Source organism: Symphalangus syndactylus, chromosome 16 (assembly GCF_028878055.3).
Source record: "Symphalangus syndactylus isolate Jambi chromosome 16, NHGRI_mSymSyn1-v2.1_pri, whole genome shotgun sequence".
Taxonomy (NCBI): domain Eukaryota; kingdom Metazoa; phylum Chordata; class Mammalia; order Primates; family Hylobatidae; genus Symphalangus; species Symphalangus syndactylus.
Genome location: NC_072438.2, coordinates 46,750,011 through 46,769,963, shown reverse-complemented (window position 1 = coordinate 46,769,963; position 19,953 = coordinate 46,750,011). Strand labels below are relative to the sequence as shown.

General features: G+C 45.2%; 1 protein-coding gene across 1 annotated transcript; it reads right to left on the bottom strand.

Moving 5' to 3' along the window:
* Positions 1 to 18,206: 18,206 nt before the first annotated feature.
* LOC129464614 (keratin, type I cytoskeletal 18-like) lies at positions 18,207 to 19,628 on the bottom strand. Its single transcript, XM_055246005.2, is given in 1 exon segment — positions 18,207 to 19,628. A coding segment is annotated over 1 exon segment (1,287 nt). The 5' UTR covers positions 19,534 to 19,628; the 3' UTR covers positions 18,207 to 18,246.
* Positions 19,629 to 19,953: the final 325 nt, after the last annotated feature.

The following is a 19,953-nucleotide window of genomic DNA, read 5'->3' as shown; positions in this document are numbered from 1 at the left end:
TCTATTCTTAAGGCTGAAATGATTGCACTCGGTTATCGTAATTAGATAACACTGGTCTTTTATGATTACCGAGCTAATTCTTCTTGCTCCAGATTCCTGTTTACCAGAAAATCTGATGATAACTAGGCTTCCCATGTAGATTATCCTACAAGGAAAGAATATCTCAAGCAGGCCAGGTGTGGTGTCTCACGCCTGTAATCCCAGCACTTTGGGAGGCCCAGGCGGGTAGTTCACTTGAGACCAGAAGTTCGAGACCAGCCTGGGCAACATGGCAAAATGTCATCTTTACCAAAAAATACAAAACATTAGCTGGGTATGGTGGCTTGCGCCTGTAGACCCAGCTACTCAGGAGGCTGAGGTGGGAGGATGGCTTGAGCCCAGGAGGTAGAGGTTGCAGTGAGCTGAGATTGTATTGCACTCCAGCCTGGGTGACAGAGTGAGACCCTGTCTCAAAAACAAAACAAAAAAGCTCAAGCAGCTGATAAATATACAATCTGAATATACAATCTGCTGTCTGGTTACATTTCTCATTATAAGGTAGCAAATTAACATTCTGGTTTATATATTCTCACAAGAGACTGGTTGGCATGAGAATCCATGGATTCATTTAACTTATTCATATAACTGACTTGACCATGTTATTAAACTGGAAATGTTGAGGTTCAAAATCTAAACCATAAAGGCTTAATCCAAGGTACTACAACCTAGCCAGTAAGTTTGTATTAGCTGCAATTCAATTTTCCCATTTTCTAACCACAACACACACCCCAGTCCTCACACCTTTCTTATAATCGTATGTCCTCAAATTAGCTGAGTGGGGGAATCCGAGGGCACAAAAAAGGAGGAAACATTCCAGCAAAATGTTTCTGATTTTTTTTTTTTTTTGAGATAGAGTCTCGCTCTGTCACCCAGGCTGGAGTACAGTGGCACGATCTCGACTCACTGCAACCTCCGCCTCCGGGGTTCAAGAAATTCTTCTGCCTCAGCCTCCCAAGTAGCTGGGACTACAGGCACGCACCACCATGCCCAGCTAATTTTTGTATTTTTAGTACAGATGAGGTTTCACCATATTGGCCAGTCTGGTCTCAAACTCCTGACCTTGTGATCCGCCCTCCTTGGCCTCCCAAAGTGCTGGGATTACAGGCATGAGCCACCGTGCCTAGCTGTCTAATTTTTCCTGTTTTCTTTTCTCTCTCTCTCTCCTTTTTTTTTTTTTTTTTTTGGAGACAGGGTCACTGCAGCCAGGACTCCCACTCCCTCCAGGATTCTCCCACCTCAGCGTCCCAATTAGTTCATGCCACCATGCCCAGCTAATTTTTTTTTTTTTTTTGAGATGAAGTTTCACTCTCATTGCCCAGGCTGGAGTGCAATGGCACGACCTCAGCTCACTACAACCTCTGCCTCCTGGGTTCAAGTGATGCTCCTGTCTCAGCCTCCCCACTAGCTGGGATTACAGGTGCCCGCCACCACACCCAGCTTATTTTTGTATTCTTAGTAGAGACCATGTTGGCCAGGCTGGTCTTAAACTCTTGACCTCAGGTGATCCACCCGCCTCAGCCTCCCAAAGTGCTAGGATTACAGGCGTGAGCCACCACGCCCGGCCGTGAATTATTATTTTCTTCCGGGTCTATCAAATGTCAAAGAATCTTTAATGCATGACTGTTCTCCATGGCTCATAATTAAAGAAGGGCTAGTCATTAGCAGTTGGTTCTGTGTAAAACAAGTCATATCCTTTATGACAAATTATCTCTTGGAAATTTTCATTTAGTCTTAACCACCTCCATGGCCAGACAAGATGTCATCTTGGATCAAGATACGGAAGAACTGGTGACACAACAAAGTTTGTTAACGGAGCATGTCAATAGTTATACTCTTTCCTCAAACATGTGTTCAGAGCCAGTGAAGTGCTGGTCAGCCTAACAGAATTGGAGGCAGGAAAGTATGATTTAGCTGTGTGCCCAGAAAGAAAATGAAACAGATTTGGGTGAATACTTAATCTCTGTCTCAGCAACTGGGATTATATTCTCATTTTCATAGGAAATGGAGGCACTGAGAGAATAAGTAACATGCCTAAGGCCACATAGGTAGAAATAATGATATAATCATAATGTAGTTGTGTTTCAAACTCAGTCCTGTTCAGTTCGATAAACATTTGTCCAGTCCTCATTCTATGATATGTCCTGTGAATTGGCATTTGGAATGCAGCCGTGAACCCCACTGAAGAACTTTTATCAGCTTCCAGCCACCAAGACAGTAAACCCATCTACAGGACCACTCATGCCTTCTGCCAGCCTTGTTGGTACCATGGGAGAGGTATAGCTCCTCCTAACTAGGGCTACTCTTTCCCCTGTGTTTTATTTATTTATTTTATTATTTTTATTTTATTGTATTTTACTGAGACAGGGTCTTGCTTTGTCTCCCAGGCTGGAGTGCAGTGATGTGATCTCAGCTCACTGCAACCTCCGCCTCCTGGGTTCAAGGGATTCTCGTGCTTCAGCCTCCCGAGTAGCTGGGATTACAGGCACACAGCACCATGCCCAGCTAAATTTTGTGGTTTTAGTAGAGATAAGGTTTCACCACGTTGGCCAGGCTGGTCTCAAATTCCTGACCTCAAGTGATCTGCCCACCTCGGCCTCCCAAAGTGCTGGGATTACAGGTGTGAGCCACCTCACCTGGCCTCCCCTGTGTTTTAGATCCCACCCTCATACCATTTATTCTCCTTGAAAAAAAAAACTTTTTATTTTGAAATAATTTTACACTTAAAAAAAGTTACAAAAATAGTACAGAATTCACATATACCCTTCACCCAGCTTCCTCTAATGATAAAAACATGCACAGGCATAGTACAATGATCAAAACTATAAAGTTAACATTACTAAATCGCTATAAAATATATACCTCATTTGGATTTTACCAGTTTTCCTCCTAATGTCCTTTTTTTTTTTTTTTTTTTAAGATAGAGTCTTGCTGTGTCACCCAGGCTGGAGTGCAGTGGCATGATCTCGGCTCACTGCAAGCTCCGCCTCCCGGTTCACACCATTCTCCTGCCTCAGCCTCCCGAGTAGCTGGGACTACAGGTGCCCACCACCATGCCTGGCTAATTTTTTGTATTTTTAGTAGAGACGGGGTTTCACCATGTTAGCCAGGATGGTCTCGATCTCCTGACCTCGTGATCCACCTGCCTCGGCCTCCCAAAGTGCTGAGATTACAGGTGTGAGCCACTGTGCCCTACCCTTTTTCTATTTATTTATTTATTTATTTATTTATTTATTTATTTATTTATTTATTTTGAGACAGAGTGGGTATTGCTCTGTTGCCCAGGCTGGAGGGCAGTGGCGTGATCTTGGCTCACTGCAACCTCCACCTCCCAGGTTCAAGCCATTCTCCTGCCTCAGCCTCCTGAGTAGTGGGATTACAGGCCTGCACCACCACGCCTGGCTAACTTTTTGTATTTTTAGTAGAGATGAGTTTTCACTATGTTGGTAATGTCCTTTTTCTGTTCCATGATCCAATCCAGAATCCCATACTGCATTTAGTTGTTGTGTTTCCTTAGTCTTCTCCAATCTATGACAATTCCTCAGTCTTTCCTTGTCTTTCATAACTTTGACACTTTTTTTTTGGTAAGACAGAGTCTCACTGTGTCACCCAGGCTATAGTACAGTATGTGATCTTGGCTCACCGCAACCTCCATTTCCCCAGGTCAAGCAATCCTTCCACCTCATCCTCCCAAATAACTGAGAGATGAGCATGGACCACCACACTCAGCTAGTTTTTAAATTTTTTGTAGAGACAAATTCTCACTATGATGTCTGATGCCCAGGCTGTTCTCAAACTCCTAAGCTCAAGTGATCTTCCAGCCTCACCTCCCAAAGCTCTGAGATTGCAGACGTGAGCCCCCGCACCAGCCGACTTTGACACTTGGATGAGTATTAGTAGTCATCTTGCAAAATATCTCTCAATTTGGTTTATCTGGCATTTTTTTCATAATTAGATTGAAGTTGTGGATTTTTGACAAAAATGACACAAAAGTTATATCATGTTCTCTCAATGCATTATATCAGAGGATACATGATGCCAATACATCTTATTACTGGTATTAATCTTGATCACTTGGTTAAGCTGGTGTCTATCAGGAATTAAATTACTGTTTTTTCCTTTGAATATTGATAAATATCTTAGAGGAGTTACTCTGAGGATATGCAAACGTCCCGTTTCTCCTCAAACCACTGATTTTTTTTTTATCTTTAGAGACAGGGTCTCTCTCTATCACCTAGGCTGGAGTGCAGTGGCACAATTATAGCTCACTGCAGAGTCAAATGCCTGAGCTCAGGGAATCCCTCCACCTCAGCCTCCCAAGTAGCTGGGACTAAGGTGCACTCCACTACACCCAGCTAATTTAAAAAATTTTTTTTGACAGCCGGGCGTGGTGGCTCACCCCTGTAATCCCAGCACTTTGGGAGGCCAAGGTGGGCGGATCACAAGGTCAGGAGATCGAGACCATCCTGGCTAACATGGTGAAACCCTGTCTCTACTAAAAAAAAAATACAAAAAATTAGCCAGGCGTGGTGGCAGGTGCCTGTAGTCCCAGCTACTCAGGAGGCTGAGGCAGGAGAATGGCGTGAACCCAGGAGGTGGAGCTTGCAGTGAGCCAAGATTGCGCCACTGCACTCCAGCCTGGGTGACAGAGCGAGACTCCCTCTCAAAAAAAAAAAAAAAAAAGAAAAAGAAAAAAAATTTTTTTTGTAGCGACAGGGTCTCTCTGGGTTGCCAAGGGTGGACTTGAACTCCTGGCCTCAAGTGAGCCTACCGTCTCAGCTTCCCAAAGTCCTGGGATTACAGGCCTGAGCCACTGCACCTGGACTCGACCACTGATTTTACCATTCATCAGTGGGTCTTGCCTGCAACAATTACTGTTGTGTTTATATATTGGAGATTGTATATTTCCCACATTCATTCTACATTTATTAATAGGAAGTTTTCTGTAAAAAATAATTATTCCTGCCGGGCGCGGTGGCTCACACCTGTAATCCCAGCACTTTGGGAGGCTGAGGCGGGTGGATCATGAGATCAGGAGATCGAGACCATCCTGGCTAACACAGTGAAATCCCGTCTCTACTAAATATACAAAAAATTAGCTGGGCGTAGTGGCAGGCGCCTATATTCCCAGCTACTCGGGAGGCCGAGGCAGGAGAATGGTGTGAACCCAGTGGGTGGAGTTTGCAGTGAGTCGAGATCGCGCTACTGCACTCCAGCCTGGGCGACAGAGCGAGACTCCGTCTCAAAACAAAACAAAAAAAAACAAACACAAAAAAAAGTGAAAGAAAAAAATTAATTAAAAAAAATTGTTCCTGCTCACTCATTTATTCATTTAATTATATTTATGTCAGTATGGACTCCTGGATAGTTATTTTATTCCATGGGTTATAATCCAATACTGTCATTATTTAAATTGTTTCTCAAGTTTTTCCAGGTTTGGTCATTGGGAGCTCCTTCAGGTTAGTTTGAGTCCTTTTGACATGCCACTTCCTTTTTTATTTTTATTTATTTAATTTATTTTGTTGAGAGAGGGTCTAGCTCTGTCACTCAGGCTGGAGTGCAGTGGTGCAATCATAGCTCACTGCAGCCTTAACCTCCCAGGCTCAAGCAATCATCTCACCTCAGCCTCTGAGTAGTTGGGACTATAGGCACCTGCCACCACTCCCAGTTAATTTTTTATTTTTTGTAGAGACAGAGTCTCCCCACATTGCCCAGGTTGGTCTCAAACTCCTGCACACAAGCAATCCACCTGACTCAGCTTCCTAAAGTGCTAGCATTACAGGCGTGAGCCACCATGCCCAGCCTCCACTTCTTTTTTAAAGCAGTTCTTTATTTTCTAGTACTACAAGATGTTCCAGGGTCATCCTCCCCCAACCCTGGAAACAAGCACTTCTCCAAAGAGCTCAGAGGAGGTTCTTTTCATCAAATAATACTACTGAGGGACCAAGATCTGAGCACTAGTTGTACTCATTGCTACTGGGGTGTCACTGCTCCTAGGCCCTCTTTTTTATTTTATTTTATTTTGTTGGGACAGGGTCTCACTGTCACCCAGGCTGGAGTACAGTGGCATGATCACAGCTCATTGCAGCCTTGACCTCCCAGACTCAAGCAATCCTCCTACCTCAACCTCTCAAGTAGCTGCGACTGCAAATGCGCACCACCACCCCTGGCTAATTTTGTCTTTTTTTTTTTTTTTTTTTGTAGAGACAGGGTTTGCCATGTTGACCAGGCTGGCCTTGAACTGCTGGGCTCAAGCAATCCTCCCACTTGGGCCTCCCAAAGTGCTGGGATTACAGGCGTGAGCCACTGAACCCAGCCCCCAGGCCCTCTTGTGAATAGAGCTAAGAATTTATATGTATGTTTGTTTTTGTTTTTTTGTTTGTTTGTTTTTGAGACAGTTTCCTTCTTGCTGCCCAAGCTAGAGTGCAATGGCGCCATCTGGGCGCAATGCAACTTCCGCCTCCCAGGTTCAAGCTATTCTCCTGCCTCAGCCTCCCAAGTACCTGGGGTTACAGGCACCCACCACCACACCCGGCTAATTTTTTGTATTTTTAGCAGAGACAGGGTTGCACCATGTTGGCCAGGGTGGTCTCCATGTTTTTGGGTTTTTTTGAGACAGAGTCTCACTCTATCACCCAGGCTGAAGTACAGTGGTGCTATCTCGGCTCCCTGTAGCATCCGCCTTCTGGATTCAAGCAAATCTCCTACCTCAGCCTCCCAAGTGACTGGGACTACAGGCATGCACCACCACACCCAGCTAATTTTTGTATTTTTAGTACACCATGTTGATCAGGCTGGTCTCGAACTCCCAATCTCAGGTGATCCGCCTGCCTCGGCCTCCCAAAGTGCTGAGATTACAGGCATGAGCCACCATGCCCAGCCAGAAGTTGTATGTATGTTAATGCACAAATACACACATATTCATCATTGTTTCTATGTGTATAAAATATATATATCAAAAACCACAAGTTCATTCTGTGACCATTTATTTCAATCCAACACAAAGTTTATCCTGTTCTAATATTCACTCTTGAACTCATTGCACCCTGACTTCCATCTTTACTACGCCCCTGAAACTCCTCTTACTAAGATCACTACCAATCTCCATGTCACTAGAATCAGCAAACAATTTTTTGCTTGACCTCTCAAAAAAATATTTCACACTCTTGAGCTCTCTCTTTGTATTAGTCAGTATTTTCCAGAGAAATGGAACCAACAGGATGGAGAGAGAGAGAGAGATGAGAAGGCATGTATTAGGAGAAATGTTTCACACAGTTACGGAGGCTGAGAAGTCCCACATTAGGCCGTCCGCATGCTAAGGAACCAAGAAAGCTAACAGCGTGACTCAGTCCAAGTTCAAAAGTCTTATAACCAGGAGAGGTAAACCAATCCAAGGCCAAAGGCTTGAGAACCTAGGAGGCCTCTTGTAGGAGTTCAAAGGCCAGAGAACCTGGAGTTGTGATGTCCACGGGCAGGATAAGATGGGTGCCTGGCTCCAGCAAAAAGAAAGAGTACAGCAGTTTGCCTTCTCTCTGCCTTTTGTTACATCCAGGCCCTCAGCTGATTGGATGGTGCCTACCCACATCAGATGAAGGTGGCAGTCCACTGATTCAAATGCCAATCTTGGCAGAGCTTGGTGGCTCAAACCTGTAATCCCAGCACTTTGGGAGGCTGAGGTGGGAGGATCACTTGAGCCCAGGAGTATGAGACCAGCCTGGGCAACATAGTGAGACCTGCCCATGTCTATTTTGTATTAAAATTTACTCCTTTTGGCCGGGTGTGGTGGCTCACGCCTGTAATCCCAGCACTTTGGGAGGCCGAGGGGGCGGATCATGAGGTCAGGAGAGCGAGACTATCCTGGCTAACATGGTAAAACCCAGTCTCTACAAAAAATGCAAAAAATTAGCCAGGCATGGTGGCAGGCACCTGTACTCCCAGCTACTCAGGAGGCTGAGGCAGGAGAATGGCGTGAACCCGGGAAACAGAGCTTGCGGTGAGCCGAGATCGCGCCACTGCACTCCAGCCTGGGCGATAGAGCAAGATTCCGTCTCAAAAAAAAGAAAAAAGAAAATGGAAACATCAATAATACAACCACAAGGAGCTGAATCCTACCAACAACCCAACAACCACAGTGAGCCTGAAAGAGGCCCTCCAGTCTCAGATGAGATTTATGGCCAACACTTTGATTTTGGTCTAGACAGACCCTGAGCAGAAGTCCTGGCCAACCCAGGCTGGACTCCTGACATGCCAGAACTGGGACATAATAAATGTGTGGTTTTGGGTTTTTTGTTTTGTTTGTTTGTTTGTTTGCTTTTTCTTTTTCTTTTTTGCTTGACAGTCTTAATATGTGTTTTTTTAATTTTTACTTAATTTAATTAATTTTTTTTATCTTTATTTTTTTGAGACGGAGTCCACCTCTTCCTCCCTAGTAGCTGGGACCATACCTGGCTAATTTTGTTGTATTTTTGATAGACAGGGTTTTACCATGTTGCCCAGGCTGGTCTCAAATTCCTGGCCACAGGTGATCCTTGCACCTCCGCCTCCCAAAGTGCTGAGATACAGCCCATGAACTACCGCGGCCGGACAGGAAGATAAATTGATTGAAAGTGTGACTGTGGGATATGTCTTGAAGGTGAAAGTTTGCATGGCAAGCAGGTTATATATATATGTGTATATATATATATATATATATATGTATATATTTATATATATGTGTATATATATATATGTATATATTTATATATGTGTATATATGTATATATTTATATATATGTATATATTTATATATGTATATATTCATATATGTATATATTTATATATGTATATATTCATATATGTATATATTCATATATGTATATATTCATATATGTATATATTCGTCTATGTATATATTTGTATATGTATATATGTATATACGTATATATATTTATATATGTATATATATTTATATATGTATATATGTATATACGTATATATATTTATATATGTATATATGTATATACGTATATATATTTATATATGTATATATGTATATACGTATATATATTTATATATGTATATATGTATGTATATTTATATATGTATATATGTATATATTTATATATGTATATATACATATATATGTATATATACATATATATGTATATATACATATATATGTATATATACATATATATGTATATATTTATATATATTTATATATGTATCTAGATACATATATATGTATATATATGTATCTAGATATGTATATATACTTTTTTTTTTTGAGATCTCTTTTTTTTTTGGCATCTCGCTCTGTCGCCCAGGCTGGAGTGCAGTGGCATGATCTCGGCTCACTGCAACCTCTGCCTCCCGGGTTCAAGCAATTCTCCTGCCGCAGCCTCCTGAGTAGCTGGGACTACAGGCGCCTGCCTGTAATTTTTGTATTTTTAATAGAGACGGGGTTTCACCATATTGGCCAGAATGGTCTCGATCTCTTGACCTCGTGATCCACCCACCTCGGCCTCCCAAAGTGCTGGGATTACAGGTGTGGGCCACCGTGCCTGGCCTGGCAAGCAGGTTGTATTTACTTAGATGACATATTTCATCCTAAACTCTGTTTCAGACCTAAAGGGTCTGAGAAAAAAAAAAAAGCAAGTAGATGAAATATTTATTTGTAGTGGCTTACAGGGTGGGGCATGATTAGCTGAAGAAAGTGATACATCCAGCTGGGCGCACTGGCTCACACCTGTAATCCCAGCACTTTGGGAGGCCAAGGCGGGCAGATCACAAGGTCAGGAGTTCGAGACCAGCCTGGCCAACATGGTGAAACACCGTCTCTACTAAAAATGCAAAAATTAGTTGGGCCTGGGGACACATGCGTGTAATCCCAGCTACTCGGGAGGCTGAGGCAGGAGAATCACTTGAACCCGGGAGGCAGAGGTTGCAGTGAGCCGAGATCTCACCGCTGCACTCTAGCTTGGGCAACAAGTGTGAAACTCCGTCTCAGAAAACAAAACAAAAAAAAAGTGATACATCCCAGGACCAGGATTAGGATGAAGGAGATAAGTCACCTAACTGGGATGTAAAATGTAAAAGGCGCCAAAGCATTCAGTAATCAAGTGATAAATAATAATAGTAAATAATACTAGTAATAAAATAATTTTTTTTCCACGGAATTTTGCTCTTGTCGCCCAGGCTGGCGTGCAATGGTACGATCTTGGCTCACTGCAACCTCCGTCTCCTGGGTTCAAGCGATTCTCCTGCCTCAGCCTCCCAAGTATCTGGGATTACAGGTGTGTGCCACCACACCCAACTCATTTTTGTACTTTTAGTGAAGGCAGGGTTTCACCATGTTGGCCAGCTGGTCTTTAACTCCTCACCTCGGGTGATCCACCCACCTTGCCCTCCCAAAGTGCTGGGATTACAGCCATTTGCCACCATGCCCAGCCTTAAAATAGTATTTTAATTTTTTTTTTTTTTTTTTGAGACGGAATTTTATTCTTGTTGCCCAGGCTGGAGTGCAATGGCACGATTTTGGCTTACTGCAACCTCCTCCTCCCAGGTTCAAGCAATTATCCTGCCTCAGCCTCCCAAGTAGCTGGGATTACATGCATGTGCCCCCACTCCCGGCTAATTTTTTTGTATTTTTAGTAGAGATGGGGTTTCTCCATGTTGGTCAGGCCGGTCTCGAACTCCCGACCTCAGGTGATCCACCTGCTTTGGCCTCCCAAAGTGCTGGGATTACAGACGTGAGCCACCACGCCTGGCCAATGCAATATTTTTAAAAGTCAAAATCGGTGCAGCAAAACCCCATAATGAACAAAATATTGAAATGTTAAATAAAGATTAGATCAGTGCTACTAATTTTTTCTTTTGCCTCAGGCTCCAATATGGTTAGTCGCAGCACTACTTGGCACTGCCACTGAGCAAAGAGTATGGGTAGACAGAACTGCTTTCAGAACACTCTTTGTATTTTTTTTTAAATATGTTTGGACAGGAATGATGGAGACAATTGCTAGAAGTCACCTCCACAGCTTCCAGGATTTAGATGGCTGAGCATTGACCTTTCTAGACTTTTTTTTTTAAATCTCCCCAAAGCACAATCAGAACAAGACACAGAAACACAAATGCTATCTTCAATAAAACTAGGAAACATTTATCCCCCGAAACTCACAGCACATGAAGACAAAAAGCAGATGGAGGAATGGTGACTAAATTAGCAGAGCAGAGGAAGGCCAAGCTTTGTTGGAGAAGACCCACAAAAAGCCAGACAACTCAAGGACTGAAGCCTGGTACTTTGGAAGGCAGTAATAGGAACAGGACACTGAAGACAGTGAGGGGTGTCTGAAGACTGAAAAGCAGCCCTAGAAGCCCTCCCTCACTCCCATCAGTCAGGCAGCCACCCCTTCCCCACTCCCACAAGTACTTTTTGTGGGGAGAAACAATCTGAGAAGCTTAGGCAGCAGCAGGAAGGAAGAGACATCAAGTGAGAATTCCGTGAAAGTCTACAGGCCGGGTGTGGTGGCTCATGGCTGTAATCCCAGCACTTTGGGAGGCCAAGGCAGGCAGATCACTTGAGGCCAGGAGCTCGAGACCAGCCAGGGCAACACAGCAAAACCTTGTCTCTACTAAAAATACAAAAAATTTAGCAGGCATGGTGGCGGGTGCCTGTAATCATCTCAGCTACTCAGGAGGCTAAGACAGGAGAATTGCTTGAACCCAGGAGGCAAGAGGTTGCAGTCAGCTGAGATCATGCCACTGTACTGCAGCCTGGGCAACAGAGTGAGACTCCATCTCAAAAAAAAAAAAGTCTACAGAGTTTCCAGAGTACTTGCTTTGTTTTCTTTTTCTTTTTTTTAACAAAAAAAGGGCATCCAGGCACAGAGGCCAAAGTGGGCGGATCACGAGGTCAGGAGTTCAACACAAGACTGACCAACATGGTAAAACCTCGTCTCTACTAAAAATACAAAAATTAGACAGGCATGATGGTGTGCACCTGTAATCCCAGCTATTCAGGAAGCTGAGGCAGGAGAATCGCTTGAACCCAGGAGGCGGAGGTTGCAGTGAGCTGAGATCGTGCCATTGCACTCCAGCCTGGGTGACAGAATAAGACTCCATCTCAGAAAAAAAAAAAAAAAGGGAAAAAAGTCTACATATTGAACTGTGAAATTCCTCAGTCCAGTGCTACAGAGCCAATAGCCAGGCAGATTAGTTTACTACTTGCTTTTTTTTTTAAACAAAAAGAGGTCTACATATTGAACTGTGAGATTCCTCAGTCCAGTGCTACAAAGCCAATAGCCAAGCAGAAAATTAGTTTTTCTCCAGATAAAGTAAATTGCTACAGAGAAAATACCTACACATACTGTCATTTGGGGTACCACACACATACCTGCACACAAAAGCTGGCTGACTACCTAGGGAATCTAAAAATAAGCCCACAAGTTGACAAGACCTGCCCACTCACACAGAGCTTCCAGTCAGCTATGCAGTAGTTCAGTTAAAAATCTGACCAAAAGGCCAGGCGCGGTGGCTCACGCCTGTAATCCTAGCACTTTGGGAGGCCGAGGCGGGCGGATCACGAGGTCAGGAGATCGAGACCATCTTGGCTAACATGGTGAGACCCCGTCTCTACTAAAAATACAAAAAATTAGCTGGGCGTGGTGGCGGGCGCCTGTAATGGCAGCTACTCAGGAGGCTGAGGCAGGAGAATGGCGTGAACCCAGGAGGCGGAGCTTGCAGTGAGCCGAGATAGCGCCACTGCACTCTGGCCTGGGTGAAAGAGCGAGGCTCCTTCTCAAAAAAAAAAAAAAAAAAAAAAAAAAAATCTGACCAAATATTCAAGGATCATCAGACCTTTGAGGAAAGCTTTCAACAGTAAAGACAGAGACCGAGGCCAGGCATGGTGGTTCACACCTGTAATCCCAGCATTTTGGGAAGCCAAGACAGGTGGATCACTTGAGGTCAAGAGTTTGAGACCAGCCTGGCCAACATGGTGAAACCCCGTCTCTACTAAAAATACAAAAATTAGCTGGGTGTGGTGGTGCACACCTGTAATCCCAGCTACTCAGAAGGCTAAGGCGGGAGAGTCGCTTGAACCTGGGAGGTGGAAGTTGCAGTGAACCGAGATCGTGCCACTGCACTCCAGCCTGGGTGACAGAGCGAGACTCCGTCTCAAAATAAAATAAATAAATATTTTTTTAAAAAATGGTGAATGGTTAAATAGACTGTGGTACATCCATACCATGGAATACCCAGCATTAAAAAAGAACAACCTATTGATACATGCAACAACTTGGGTGGCTTTCTAGGGCATTATGCAGCCTGAAAAAGCCAGTCTCAAAGGGATACATATGGCCTGATTCCAGTTATGTAATTTCCTCAAAATGAGCTGGGTTGCCTGTTTCTGGATTTACATGATTGATATTGCTACAGGGCATGTAGTTTTAGTTTCCCACAACCATAATACAACTTTCATTCTCTCCTGGAGTCCTCCTTTCTTCTTTCCTTTTTTCTTTTTTGAAACGGAGTCTCACTCTGTCACCCAGGTTAGAGTGCAGTGGCACGATCTCAACTCACTGTAACCTTCATCTCTCAGGTTCAAGCAATTCTCCTGCCTCAGCCTCCCAAGTAGCTGGGATTACAGGCAAGCACCACCATGCCCGGCTAATTTTTGTATTTTTAGCAGAGACAGGCTTTCACCATGTTGGACAGGCTGGTCTCGAACTCCTGACCTCCAGTGATCTGCCTGCCTTGGCCTCCCAAAATGCAGGGATTACAGGTATGAGTCACTGTGCCTGGCCAGTTTTTAAATTTTTTTGAGACAAAGCCTTGCTCTGTTACCCAGGCTGGAGTGCAGAGGCACGATCACAGTTAACTGCAGCCTCAACCTCCTGGGCTAAAGTGATCCTCCCACCTCAACCTTCCAAGCTGGGACTACAGTTGTGTGTCACTACGCCTGGCTAATTTTTTAAATTTTTTGTAGAGGTGAGGGTCTCATTAATGTTGCCTAGACTGGTCTCAAACTCCTGGGATCAAGGAATCCTCCTACCTTGGCCTCCCAAAGTGCTGGGATTACCAGTGTGAGCCGGCTGGGTTGTACTCATTTTCTAATTGGTTTTGTTTTTGTTTCTTTACTGTTGAGTTGAAAATTCTTCATATAGTCTAGATATGAGTCCTTTATCAGATATGTGATTGGTAAATCACAACAAAAGTTTTTAATTTTGATGAAGTCCAGTTTATCAGTTTTTTTATGGATTGTGCTTTTGGTGTCACATCTAAGAATTCCTCAACAAGGCATAGGTCCTGAAGATTTTCTCCTATGTTTTCTTCTAAAAGCTTATAGTTTTACATTTTACATCTAAATCTATAATCCATTTTGAGGTAATTTTTACATTTTTCCATGTTTGTATAGGTAACTTTAGTCCATTTGACTACTTTTCGTATTCCCTTGTATGACAAAGTTACAGTGCATTTATGTTTAGTTTTGTTTTTTGAGATGGAGTCTCGCTCTGTCGCACAGGCTGGAATGCAATGGCGTGACCTCGAATCACTGCAACCACTGCCTCCCAGGTTCAAGCAATTCTCCTGCCTCAACCTCCAGAGAAGCTGGGATTACAGACATGCACCACCACACCTGGCTAATTTTGTACTTTTAGTAGAGACGGGGTTTCACCATGTTGGCCAGGCTGGTCTCAAACTCCTGACCTCAGATGATACACCCTTCTCGGCCTCCCAAAGTGCTGGGATTACAGGCGTGAGCCACCGCACCCGGCCCATTATTATTATTATTATTATTGTTATTGAGACAGGGTCTCACTCTCACCTAGGCTGGAGTGCAGTGGTACAAACACTGCTCACTGCAGTGTCCTGGGCTCAAGGGATCCTCCCACCTCAGCCTCCCGGTAGTTGGGACCACCGGCATGCGCCATCGAGCCCGGCATTTTTTTTTTTTTTTTTTTTTCTGGTAGAGACATGGTCTCACTATGTTGTCCAGGCTGGCTTGAACTCTGAGCTCAACCTATTCCTCCCACTTCAGCCTCCCAAAATGTCGAGATTACAGGCATGAGCCACCTCACCTGGCCCTAGATCCGTTTTTTCCTCTTTTTTTTTTTTTCTTTGTGTGAGATGGAGTCTCGCTCTGTCGCCCAGGCTAGAGTGCAGTGTTGCAATCTTGGCTCACTGCAACCTCCACCTCTTGGGCTCAGGCGATCCTCCCACCTCAGCAGCTGGTACAGGCAGGCGCCATCACGGCCGGCTAATTTTTGTATTTTTAGTAGAGACGGAGTTTCACCACGTTGCCGAGGCTGGTGTCAAACTCCTGATCTTAAGTGATCCACTCGCTTTGGCCTCCTAAAGTGCTGGTATTACAGGTGTGAGCCACTGTGCCCAGCCCTACTTTGTAAATAAATCTATCCACTTCTCATTATCTCTACTGACACCTCTCTACTTCAAGCTGTCAGTCATCTCCTTCCTACTTCATCTTCTTCATAAACCACTATAATAAACTTAATTAATTCCTCCACATTCATTCTTGTTTTACCTCAGTATATACATGGCCATATAACATACATGTCTTATAATGTAAATCTATTTTAGATAACTTGCCAAGTTCCCTCACATCATGTTTGGGCCTTTATATATGCCACTTCCTCTGCCTGGAATGTTGTCTCTTCCCTCTTTGCATAGCCAACATCTAGCCATTCATCAAGCTTCAGTGTAAATGTCATTGCCTTAATATTACCTTCACTAATCATATATAAATCAGAAGTTATATTCCCCCTTACTTTTCCTTCATAGACCAATTGCAATTATAAATTAAATATTTTATTTACATTATTATTATTATTATTATTTTGAGACGGAGTCTCACTGTGTTACCCAGGCTGGAGTACAGTGGCATGATCTCAGCTCACTGTAACCTCCCACTCCCAGGTTCGAGATCCTCTCACCAGGACGGGCGCGGTGGCTCATGCCTGTAATCCCAGCACTTTGGGAGGCCGAGGCGGGCGGATCACGAGGTCAGGAGATCGAGACCATCCTGGCTAACACAGTGAAACCCCGTCTCTACTAAAAATACAAAAAATTAGCCGGGCGAGGTGGTGGGCGCCTGTAGTCCCAGCTACTCAGGAGGCTGAGGCAGGAGAATGGCGTGAACCCCGGGGGGCGGAGCCTGCAGTGAGCCGAGATCGCGCCATTGCACTCCAGCCTGGGCGACAGTGAGACTCTGTCTCAAAAAAAAAAAAAAGAGATCCTCTCACCTCAGCCTCCCAAGTGGCTGGGACCATAGGTGCACGCCACCATGACATGCTAATTTTTGTATTTTTAGTAGAGCCGGGGTTTTACCACTTTGCCCAGGCTGGTCTCAGACTCCTGGGCTTAAGTGATTCTCCTGCCTTGGCCTCCTAAAGTGCTGGGATTCCAGGCATGAGCCACCACACCCGGCCTCACTATTTTAAAACTCTGGCACAGTGCGTGGCACATGATAAATGTCTAATAAATGTTTGTGGAAAGAAAACAGATTTTTTTTTTTTTTTTGAGATGGAGTTTCGCTCTTGTCACCCAGGCTGGAGTGCAATGGCACGATCCTGGCTCACTGCAACCTCCACCTCCCAGGTTCAAGCGATTCTCCTGCCTCAGGCTCCCAAGTAGCTGGGATTACAGGCCTGTACCACCACGACTGGCTAATTTTTTTGTTTTTAGTAGAGATGGGGATTTCACCATGTTGGCCAGGCTGGTCTTGAACTCCTGACCTCAGGTGATCCTCCTGCCTCAGCCTCCCAAAGTACTGGAATTACAGGCATGAACCACTGCACCTGGCCTCACTGTTGTATTTCAAAACTCTGGTGTAGTGCTTGGCACATGATAAATGTCTAATAAATATTTGTAGAAAGAATGCAGAATATTTTTTTTTTCTGAGATGGAGTTTTACTCTTCTTGCCCAGGCTGGAGTGCAATGGTGCAATCCTGGCTCACTGTAACCTCTAACTCCCAGGTTCAAGTGATTCTAATGCCTCGGCCTCCCAAGTAGCTGGGATTACAGGCACGTGCCACCCCGCCCGGCTAATTTTTGTTGTGTTTGTTCTGTTCTGTTCTGTTCTGTTTGTTCTGTTCTGTCTGGTCTGGTCTGTTCTGTTCTGTTCTGTTCTGTTCTGTTTGACGCAGAGTCTGGCTGTGTCTCCCAGGCTGGAGTGCAGTGGCACAATCTCGGCTCACTGCAACTTCTGCCTCCCGAGTTCAAGCGATTCTCCTGCCTCAGCCTCCTGAGTAGCTGGGACTACAGGCGCCCACCACCACGCCGAGCTAGTTTTTGTATTTTTAGTAGAGACAAGGTTTCACCACATTGACCAGGCTGATCTCAAACTCTTGACCTCAGGTGATCTGCCCTCCTCAGCCTCCCAAAGTGCTGGGATTGTAGGCATGAGCCACCGTGCCTAGCAATTTTTGTATTATTAGCAGAGATGGGGTTTCGCCATGTTGGCCAGGCAGAGAAAGCATGCAGAATTTTTAAATGAATATTTAAGTAGCCGAATGAATGAATGTTTGAATAAAACATATCAAAAATCGGCTGGGCACGGTGGCTCATGCCTGTAATCCCAACACTTTGGGAGGCCCAGGTGGTGAGTTTGAGACCAGGCTGGCCAATATGGTGAAACCCCCATCTCTATTAAAAATACAAGAATTTGGCCGGGCGCAGTGGCTCACGCCTGTAATCCCAGCACTTTGGGAGGCCGAGGTGGGGGGATCACGAGGTCAGGAGAGCGAGACCGTCCTCGCTAACACGGTGAAACCCCGTCTCTAGTAAAAATACAAAAAATTAGCCGGGCGTGGTTGCAGGCGCCTGTAGTCCCAGCTACTCGGGAGGCTGAGGCAGGAGAATGGCCTGAACCTGGGAGGCGGAGTTTGCAGTGAGCCGAGATCGTGCCATTGCACTCCAGCCTGGGTGACAGAGCGAGACTCCGTCTCAAAAAAAAAAAAAAAATACAAAAATTTGCTGGGCGTGGTGGAGTGTGCCTGTAGTCCCAGCTGCTCCAGAATGTGAGGCAGGAAAATTGCTTGAACCCGGGATATGGAGGTTGCACTGAGCCGAGATCGAGCCACTGCACTCCAGCCTGGGCGACAGAGCAAGATTCCATCTCAAAAAAACCAAAAATCTTAAAAATATTTATTTATTTTATCTCTGAACTTATTATTGGCCTCCTGCTCCCCAAAGGGTACCCTGCTTCTTCTGGCTTAACGTCTCAGAACTTTGGTACCGTTGGTCTCAGACACCACTTTGCCATCTGCTATCCTGCGGGTGGTGGTCTCTTGGATGGTTTGCATGGAGTTGTCCAGGGCATCATCAAGATTGAAGTCCTTGCCGTCTTCCAGCAGGCGGTGGTAGGTGGCGATCTCAGCCTCCAGCTTGACCTTGATGTTCAGCAGGGCGTCGCACTCCTGGGCCTGGCACTGTCCCTCTGCCCGGGTCTGTGCCAGCTCTGACTCCAGGTGCAGAAGGATCCCGTTGAGCTGCTCCATCTGCAAGGTGTAGCGGGCCTCCACCTCCCTCAGGCTGTTCTCCAAGCTGGCCTTCCGATTTCTCATGGAGTCCAGGTCAATCTCCAAGGACTGGACTGTATGTCTCAGCTCCGTGAGCGGCATCTCAGCAGCTCCAACCTTGGCGGTCTGCATGGTGACCACTGTAGTGCTCTCCTCAATCTGCTGAGACCAGTACTTGTCCAGGTCCTCTCGGTTCTTCCAAGCCAGCTTGTCATATTGGGCCTGGGTGTCTGCTATGGTCCTGGCAAGGTCCTGAGATTTGGGAGCATCTACCTCCATGGTCAACCCAGAGCTGGCAATCTGAGCTTGTAGGCCTTTTACTTACACTTCGTGGTTCTTCTTCATGAAGACCAGCTCCTCCTTGAGAGCCTCGATCTCTGTCTCCAGCTGCAGCCAAGTGACATTGGTGTCATCAGTGACCTTGCGGAGCCCATGGATGATGTAGTTCTTCACAGACTGGCACAGGGCCAGCTCTGTCTCATACTTGACTCCAAAGTCATCAGCAGCAAGACGGGCATTGTTGATATACAGAAAGATGAAGGCATTGTCCACAGTATTTTCGAAGGTCTGAGCCCTCAGGTCCTCGATGGTCTTGAAGTAATGGCTCCAGACTCTGACCTGGAGTCCCTTCTCCAGATGCTCCTGGATTTTGCTCTCCAGCTTCCAGTTCTGGGTCTCCAAGCTCCTCACTCTGTCCAGGTAGGAGGCCAGGCTGTTGTTCAGGCTTTGCATGGCCTCCTTATAGTTCTGGATGCCTCCCATTCCTGCCAGACCCCCGGCCATCCCCACGGCCAGGCTCTGGAACCCAACGCCGAGCTGGAAGCTGGTGGAAAGGGACATGGAGATCCAGGAACCAGAGCCCCTGTCACCTGCATAGATGCTGGCCGAGCTGCTGACCGGCCGAGCACCATAGCTGGGCACCTGGACAGAGCCCAGGGACCAGTAGTTGGTGGAGAAGGTGGAACGAATGGTGAAGCTCATTCTGTCTGGGGAGGAGTGAGAGGACAGGACTCGGGCTTTGCCGACGACCGTTTATTTTTTTTTTTTTTAATTTACTTATTTATTAAGATGGAGTCTTGCTCTGTAGCCCAGGCTGGAGTGCAATGGCACAATCTCAGCTCACTGCAACCTCCACCTCCCAGATTCAAGTGATTCTTGTGCCTCAGCCTCCCAAGTAGCTGGGATTACAGATGTGTGCCACCACACCTGGCTAAATTTTTTTTTAGTAGAGACGGGGTTTCACCATGTTGGCCAGGCTGATCTCAAACTCATGACCTCAGGTGATCCTCAGGCATGAGCCACCACACCCAGACAAAAATATTTCTATTTTTGATTCACTATTCATTCTTTTGAGACTTGTATTATGTGAATAGTATTAAATATGGGCAAGGCTTTATATAT